Source organism: Parasteatoda tepidariorum, chromosome 1 (genome assembly GCF_043381705.1).
Source record: "Parasteatoda tepidariorum isolate YZ-2023 chromosome 1, CAS_Ptep_4.0, whole genome shotgun sequence".
Classification (NCBI taxonomy): Eukaryota; Metazoa; Arthropoda; class Arachnida; order Araneae; family Theridiidae; genus Parasteatoda; species Parasteatoda tepidariorum.
This window is the reverse complement of record NC_092204.1, coordinates 37043739-37053201: the sequence shown is the minus strand read 5'-3', so window position 1 is coordinate 37053201 and position 9463 is coordinate 37043739. Positions and strand designations below refer to the sequence as shown.

At 28.6% G+C, this 9463-nt stretch overlaps 1 protein-coding gene across 1 annotated transcript in view; it reads right to left on the bottom strand.

The window, feature by feature from the left end:
- Window positions 1-9463, bottom strand: part of LOC107451220 (neural cell adhesion molecule 2) — a 116934-nt gene that overhangs the window by 65676 nt on the left and 41795 nt on the right. The window contains exons 2-3 of the mRNA XM_071178756.1: window positions 5868-6206; window positions 1778-1888 (exon numbers count right to left, since the gene is read on the bottom strand). Coding sequence (XP_071034857.1) covers window positions 1778-1888; window positions 5868-6206 — 450 coding nt within the window. The remainder of the gene's footprint in view (window positions 1-1777; window positions 1889-5867; window positions 6207-9463) is intronic.

Below are 9463 nucleotides of genomic sequence, written 5' to 3'. Positions count from 1 at the left end.
TTATTAAATGTATTTTTGTATAACACATAAAGAGAAATAAAGTAATAAAAACAAGCATACATGTTATTATACATCAATTTTATTTATAAAGCACTTTTTAATTCAGATTTTAATTTGCCATGTGAAGTTTTTATTTAAAAATCCATTATTTCTTAAAATTTTCTTTCTAAAATAAGTCAGATAAGTATTATTTTATTTGCAATAGAATATAGACCAATGTTCATTGTTCAATATTTAAAATATAATGTTCTGCATGAGAACTTTTCTTACAAACACGCAACAACATTTAACAAAACCGAATTCTATCTCATAAAAAAACATTTCTTTCTTGATTAACTATGCAATGATTCTAACATAACTAACTTTATTTTCATTATGATCGTATCTACAAAATGTAAACAAAACATCCCAAGACTTTTCCAAATAGTGACAGATATGATTCCTTCAACCTGATTGGGTGAATTTATCAACCAGGCAAACTTTTGGTGCAAATACATCCGATAAGCTTGGTCTTGCTCCAGTCTCGTTAAACCTCGGCAAAACATTTGCGCCACAGGCTTCCACTAATCCTCGACAGCATTCTGTTGCATTTTTGCCCCGGGCAACCTCGATTTTAAGCCACGACCGCTGATCACCTTTTGAAAACATGCTTTAGAGCGACAGAAACGAAACTCCCCACTTTAACACCACACAACACCTACCCTTCTAAGCAGATCGGCTGTTTTTTGCACTCTACACATCGATAACAGCGCCACCTCACCTTTCCCATATCCTATTTGCACATGTCCGCTCTTCTGTGAGTTTCAAGGTTAAGTTGCCGCTATTTAATTTACAAACCTCGTACATATATATATATTATATATATATATATATATTGGCAGCAGCATATACGTTAGTTTCCCGAATAGGTACACTGATTTAAATATGGGCATAAGGTCCTAATACTGGTATTTCACATTATTCTACCTAATTGATGTTTGGAACTCTTTTTTCATTCTTGGTTGTTACTCTTTGTAAGGAACAAAGGCATCAGCAAATGTTCACATTATTTTTTGCTGAAACGAAAATTTGATTAATTAAAATCTTAGGCGCGCCTAAATTTTACTCACTTGCATTACAAGATAAAGTCTGATATTATTTTGCACTAGCAGTATTTATAAAATAATTTTACAATTATTTTTTTGAATGCAAGTGGCGTTTTATCCCCAGATGTTATAAATGAGTTAAACTGTAGAAAACATCTGGATAAGACAAAATTATGACAAAATTTAGCAAGCACCTCGGCCCAGACACCGGATTTTCGCAATGCGGAAAATCCTCAGCGGCCATGTCGCATGATTATGCGGCATGTAAAAGATCCCTGGAGTGCCTAGTTGGCTCTTGGCATTTCCGGCAAAATTAAAATTCCTAGTGCACTTTAGCATCCAAATAGAGTCTCGGTGCTGCCATCTAGTGTGGCAGAAACTCGACGTCCAAATTAACATGGCCAACGGTATCTCACCCATTGTGGTGGTCCTGAAAAAAAGGATACCACTTCTGGAGAATGCACTAGTTTCTGCTCATCGGGAAGACTGATTGTGCAGCTCATAGGAAATTTAAAAAAAAAANTTAAAAAAAAAAAAAAAAAAAAAAAAAAAAAAAAAATTGTCAAAAAAAAATTTTTAGGATACATTTTTTTAAAAAAGTTAAGGAAGGAATTCTAAATGTCAATCTGGGGTAGAATTGACCTAATTTTAGCAAATCTAGGTGTTAGCTATAAATTTCAAGATATGCTTACCTTCTTCAGCTTCACAAATTAAATGAAGATTATCGCCTTCATTATATGGTCCAATTAAGCTCTCAAGAATTTCCCCATTATGATCAGTTATGATTGGTTTCTTGGGTGGAACTGAAAAAAGTAAATAAAGTTTAATTTCAATTTCTAAATCTGTTTCTTATATTACATTTTATAGCAATCTTTTTCAAAACTTGAGTAAACTCTTTGAAAAAAAATTTAATATTTAAAAGTAAATTTCAATAAGAACGGAACCACAAAACTATTATTATTTCACATTTTGATGCATTTTATTTCTTATTTAAAAAGGTAACGCATTTTCTACAGCAATTGTTAATTTAGTGTAATGATCTCTTTTACACTTAAACAAGTTATTAGGATGTTTTTTCTAGATTTTGAGTGGATATTTACAAACCTTGTGAATTTATGTTTGTAGGGGATTTGAACTAGCAAAAGTAGGCATTTTGATAGTCATTGATGATTGATATTTTATTTAGTATCTAAAAACAATTATTTCCTATTTCATTTCTTTGTAAATTTCAACATAGAATATTGGTAGCTTTCTTCAAGTGTTGAAAAATAACCTTTGCATTTTAAAAACAACCTCTCATGACTGGGTTGCTATAAAATAGATTTACGCCGCTCTTAGAACAATCTCAAGTATAAATAGAAAGTTCTTTTCACTCCTTAAAATACATCTTTATGCTTTTAATGGAAATTAAGTGAAATAATGTACACTTCGAATACACTTCATTTGCTTGAAGTGTAGAAAAAATAACCTGCACAACTTCAAAACAACCTAATGTAACAGGTTTGCTGTGAAGTAGGTTTAAATTAACCTCAAAACAAATTTAAGTGTGAAAAAGAGCAACTGTGTACACCCAATAAACACCTCAATCAATAAACGCCTCAATACTTTCCGTGGAAATCAGATGAAATTAATCTCCCCTCGAATAAACTTCATTTACTTAAAGAGATAAGAAAAAAAGATCACACACACGAAAAAACTTCCCTCAGCAGGCTGCTATGATGTAGATTTAAATCAACCTCAACACAATTTGAGATGTAAAGAAAACATGTTCACTTTCAAAACAACCGCTCTCAGCAGGCTAATATAAAGTGCACTCATATCTACCTTAAGTCAGAAGAAAACAACTATATAAAGCCTTATGAGGTTAATTTCGTGATTTTGTTACACCTTAACTCTTCAATCTAGACTCCTCAAAACAAACGGTAACAAAACCGCAAAGGTTTTGTTACCGTAACTGATCTTGACTCCTCAAAAACAACTTCTTCTGGAAAGAAATTCTAGAAAGAAAAACTGGCGTGGAACAATTTAGTGATCTTTAGTTAACGGACTTGTATTGAAAGAGTTTTTAATAAGAGCGTTAGTAAAGTATAAGAACGAGAGGCAAGTGAAGACAAAATTTACTTGGTGTGATAAACATATTATTAATTAAAGCGCATATATTCAGTTAAGGCTGATATGTGGGTTTCTCTAAATAAAGCATTTCGTCAAACTTCTTAAAACTTCGTTAAAAAAAATTAAAATACTAGTAATCTTCATTCATGTTAAATTTTATATAATGTAACAAAATCTGCATTGGGTTTAATTTTAAAAAGCTGAAAAATAATTGAATAAAGTGTTTTTGAATGTACACAAATAAATGAAAATTAAATAATATGTTTTTACATGCTTTTATTTATTACAGACAATGATTTGTGACTACTATGTAATGTCAACGTGTTTTCTGAGATTTTCCAAAAACATAAGAATTATTTCTCTTCCATCCGTTCGTGCAGTGTAGACCTCTAAATCATGCCAAAAGTAAATTAGCTTTTTTATATAATTTTTTATTCATCAGTTTAGAGGTGAAAACTAAAAATGATATTTCAACGCTGAAAAATTCATAAATCACGCAAGAAGTTCATTTTTCTCTCTTTTAGCGTGATTTCAACAGTAAAGTGTGTATCCGTATTTAAGCTTTCCCACTCTATAATAAAAACAAAGCATATTTACGTTTTTGCGAAAAATTAATATGTTCAACTTCTAACTGGCTGTAAAGTAAAAAACACTCTAATAACATTTAATTTTAAACAAAAGTTTCTTAAATTTTGTTGGAAACTATATGATTTATAGCTTACGTGATAGTAATTTCATAGATGATTAAAAGCGCACAAAAAAGTAAACAATATATTTAAAGCAATTAAAACATAACTATAAAATATCTTGAAATAATAGTAGACTGCGTCGTTACACACCGTTAGAATTTTCTTTCTAAAATGATGGCAAAATATACATCAGCATTCTTCCTATCCAATTAACCGTAAAGTAGTTTTTTTTTACATTTACGGTTTGTTACCGTTTACATCTAGTATGGTTAAGGAACCATGAATACAAAACTATACAGTTTTTTAACCACTTACAACTGGCATGGTTTCAAAATCATGAAAAAGGAATTTAATCGAACATTGGAGATATTTTAGTAGCTTTATGGTGCTGTAATCTATGCGTCAACGAGAATATCGTATTCTTCATATCCAAACAGGTCAGGGGTACAAATTGACGAGTGCAGGACGTGTGTTAAATGGAATGGATGAAATATTGCGGTGACATGCTGGATTCGAACCTCCGTTCCGATCCACCATAATAATCATAAGATAAATAGATTAGACCTCTCGGATATAATAAGCACCCTGCTGCAGACAACAAAGTGGCTTCATGAAGTGCTAGTTGGTGCTATAAAATTCTGGTCATTTAACTTTATCAGGTGAAAGCAGTTAATAAACGGTTCTTTTCACAGTTAACAGTATGAATACCATCTTATTCATGGTAATTTGACTATTTTGTTTGAATATAGTAAAATAGCAATTAAAAAATTAATTGGTCTTTAACCATTTTTGCGAGAAATTTCTAACAGTGTTCAACATTTCCATTATTGGATAACACATAGTTTCACGAATTCTTCTTCTTTCTTAGAAAATATTTTGAGTTTTTTATTCTAGCACATTCTAACATTTAACTCTAGTTGAATTAGAATAATTTATTAAGGAATGGTAGAAAATCCTTTTCTTGCGTCTTTAGGTTAACATTTACCATTATCTTCCGCTGTGTGAATAGACAATAGAACTGAAAACTTCTACTCCAAAAAAGAAAAAAACAGAATCTATTTTTTTACCTTGAATTAGCATTGTTATACGCATAACTACTATTAATGATTCTTCTCTTCATTAATCTACATATTTTTGAAATCCTTGTCAAAAATGAGGTTCATGCATTTGAGATGCTCAGACAAATATTTAATTTAAAACTTTAGGAAAAATATTTCATTAAAGTCTTATAAATCTCTACTGGAACAGATGTAGCAAAAGCTGTTAAATTGTCGCATTGAGAAGTTAAAAAGTTATATACATCTAAAATTAGATTTTATGCCTTCCTAACTTCTTCGATCGTTGTTAGAAATATTTCGGTAAAGTTCTTGTTTTATACCAGATCAAATATACACTGTAAATAAATTCAGTATCAAATTACAGTAAAAAGTATCGACCCTCAGGATGAAGGTACTTTTTACTAAAAAATGTTACGGAGTGAAAATCTGACATACCGTGATTTTAACAGTAGTAATTACAGTAAGATGACTTAATAACTCTAATTAAGCAAATATTATTGTGAAAATTAGAGTAAAATGGATTTAACGGTATAAATGGATTTATCGGTAAAAATAGATTTTACTTTTAATGCACCCAATGTGGTGGTACTTTTTATCGTAATTTGATCCAGAATCTCTTACTGTTTAATTCACGATTACTATTATGAGTATTTTTACCAAAAATTAAAAAATTAAATACTTATACTTGATTTTTGACCAGAATTCAAAAAAGGGAAGGATGGTCATTAAACAGCTGATATTGAAAAAAAAAACATAAAAATATTAAACAAAAAAGCATCGAGCATCCTTACTTCCGAAATTTTTTTCAAATGGCTTTTGGCAAAAAATAATCTTTCTAATGCTTTTTGAATGGATATAAATATCAAAACATGACACACAAAATTAACACATAAAAATAAAATTGAAATTTTTATTCAACTTACCTACAAGTTGTAAAAAAACGATCGCATTTCTACTTCTCGATCTCCGAAAATCAACTCTACATCGATATTCACCTTCATCTTCCTCTGTTAAATATTCCAAGTACAGCATTGATGGGTGATCATCAAGGCTGAGGCTAACTCTACTAGAAACTGCATCGCCTGTCACGTGTCTTGCTTGTTCGATGTTCGTTTTCCTTGCATCAACACTATAGATGGGCTTTGTAATATCATCCTTATACCATAAGATGAGCGCAACTGCGTCATCCGTCACAGGAGGGGTGATGTTACATGGTAAGGCTACTTTACTACCGGTGATACCAAGGACACTGGAAACAGTTTCTGAAAATACAAAAAATACTGTGCTTAGGTTGTGGAAATATATTTTTTTTTCTGGTTGCTGAAACTTAGTTTTGCCGCAAAATATTTAATTATTATGTGGTATGTTTAGTATGTTTCCTAAGTCAAGTTTTTATGAGTATAATAAAGCAGGAATAATGAAAATTAATAGATTTCAACAAAATAATAATTTGGTAAAAAAAGGCCAATTACTTTTTGTGAAATATAAAATAATAGTTTAACGAACTACTCTGTAGTCTATTCCTTAGACACACACACACATATACGCACATATATATAAGTGAAGNGTATATATATATATACTGAAAACATTCGTGAACATTTTTAAGTATTTTAGCTAAAATGTTCGAAGAAATTGGATTTAAGTTTCAATAAAATAATTAAAAAATTAGTCTTGAGGAAAGGGACAATAGAGTTACAATGATCAGTGTAATAACCAAAACAATTGTTTTTTTTTAATCATCATAACTTCTGTTCTTCATGACTTAAACAAAACTCAAAAGATTTTAGAATGATAAAAGTTCATAGTTTTATCTTAAAAAAAACATTTTTTAATCAAAATCGGCTTTAAAAAGATAGACTGGCTCCTTGAAAGCAATTACTCTTGAAAATAAACAATGGGTTTACTAACAGCATGATAGTAATTTGAAATATAGGCAATAATTTGTAAAAACAAAATAAAGAATACTTAGTTAACAGAATAATTGCTTTTTCTAACGCCAGTATCATTGAATAAAATAAACGACAACGTTAAACATTAAACAAAAAAATTTGCAAATGAGCCGTAAGAACCTTTTGAAATGGTTAAAGAAAACATAAAATATTCTAGGCTTAAGCGAAGCGAAACAAAATATTTTTGCAAAAAATTCCTACTAAGGTTATCGGTAAAATGCTTACAAAAGTATTCAACAAAAAAAAAACATTATCTGTAATGCGAGAACATAATTTTCTTTTGAAAAAATTAAGTACAAAAAAAATTTAATTATTAATTAAAATAGTTAAGCCATGAAAAATAATGAATTGAAATTAACAAAAATTGGACAGAAAAGAGAAAACCAACCTATAATAATTTCTTCATTATAAATGAATTTTTTTTAAAAGCTTAATTAGCTGCTTAAGAGTTCAAATACTTAAAACAGTGCTTTTATATATATTATAGCGTAAGTTACACACAAAAGTTCGATTTTTTTTATAGAAAATGCAAACATCTTTTTATTTAATTGCTTTTTTTATGAAAGTTTTACTATTAAAAAGATATTCAAGGTCTTACAAATCCTCTTTGAGAAAGTTAAAGAAGTAAAAATTTAAGATCTTCAACGACAAATTTTAACTTTTAATTGGATGCTACTAAAGTAAACCAGAGTTTTTAATATTTAGTTAAATAATTGAAGTTAAAACTTATAAAAGTGTTATTGTCTAACTCATTAGTATATCACATATTAGTTGATAAATAAATCTCTTTTTTCTACGTTAAAAATAGGATAAATAATAGAATATCTTAGAAAAATTAAAGATTCTTGGTTTAAAATAAAGCAACCTGTTATTAAAACGTTGCTCTATATATTGAATTCTAAAATTTGCAATAAATTCAACATAATTTGTTCCTTATCACTAGAAGAGCCATTGAAGTCCTTTTGATAGTTAGTTAAGTAATTTTTTATGTTATTCTTGAAGATACACGCAAGCTTCGAAGCTCATCTTTTTTGGCATTTCCTAAATTGTTTCTAAGTATACTATACCAAAATTTCATGCCTTCATGTTGTTTAGTACAATAAATACTTAAGGAAATTCCTAAAGCAGCCAAAACGGGTCATTTTGACCTCAATAAGAAAAACATTCATTTTTGAAGATTTATGTCTGTTTTTGATTTTCAGAACTGCAAATATTATAAAGATGAATGTTTGAACAGAAATTACGATCCACCGTGATAAAAAATTTCACTTGGAGAATGTTTTGGGGAATTATATTGTATCTTATATTAGATTTCCGAAGTAGCTCAACTCACTATTGAATTATAATTTCGTTGTTGCTTTTTAAAAAAACCATGTACATGCTGATTATAAGTGGTTATATTTGTTATAATCATGGACATAGTATAGTTGGGAAACAGTTATTGCCATGTAAATAATAATGAAAATTCATTGTGTGACGTTCAAGAAACATGAAGTTGATTTTAACAGAGATTGAAGTTTTAGAATATAAAACTAGTAATGATACAGATTAAGCAATATAATCTATTATTAACGAATGTTTAACTATTTTCTTGTTTTTTTCTAAGCAGAGAAGTCAATTTAAAGAAAATTATGGATCAACAAGCTACAAAATAGCAAATATTTTTTTCAAGTAAAAGTTTTTTGATTGAAGTTTATCGAAGTAAAATTTATGTCAAAACATAGTAAACATTATAATCTATTGTAAAGATATATTAAATTCAAAAAAAAAATTCTTTAAAAGGAAAAAATTTTAACAATATCAGGAATGAACTCGCTCCAAATTATCTAACATTGTCGCAAATTAAAGTTAAACTGATTGAAGTTTATTATGCCGAAATTCATTGCATTACAATTTAAGGTAACATATTTATTCTAATATTTATTAATAAATATTAATTTAATTTTTTGTAAGACACTGAAATTGTCATGAAACTCAATAAAATAAGGCAGTAGCAATAAATTATAATAAAAAGTAATCGGATAAATATTGTAAAATAAGGTAACCTAAAGAAGTAAATAACGGAAATGATAAATAATATTTTTAACATGTTTTCAATTTATCGATTATCTTTATTTTCTGTACTTTATAAAACTAAGGAGACAATTAAAAATTCATTGTAAAACATTGTTAGTAAAATAATAGATACAAGCTTTCGGTTATAATTATTGAGTATCGAGAAAGAAATATTTCCCTCAAGTACATTAATAATATGTATTTCCAATAAATTGATTTTTAACTTCCACACCTTTTTTTTATTATAAATTCCACGATTCATCAATGTCTTATTATGGTTTAACTCCCGCAAAGTACGTTAATTAGGTAGAGGGAGCTACTTAAAAACTCACTATTCTACTTATTTTCATAAACTTGCTACAAAATTAGATACTTAAGCTCGAACTTTTGCAATAAATCAATGAACAGTAATCTTAGATAGAACGTAAAATAAATAATTTATTTTATTGCGTTTGCTTTAACAAGCTTTTATTATTAACATCACGCACTTTGGTTTATTATATATATATATA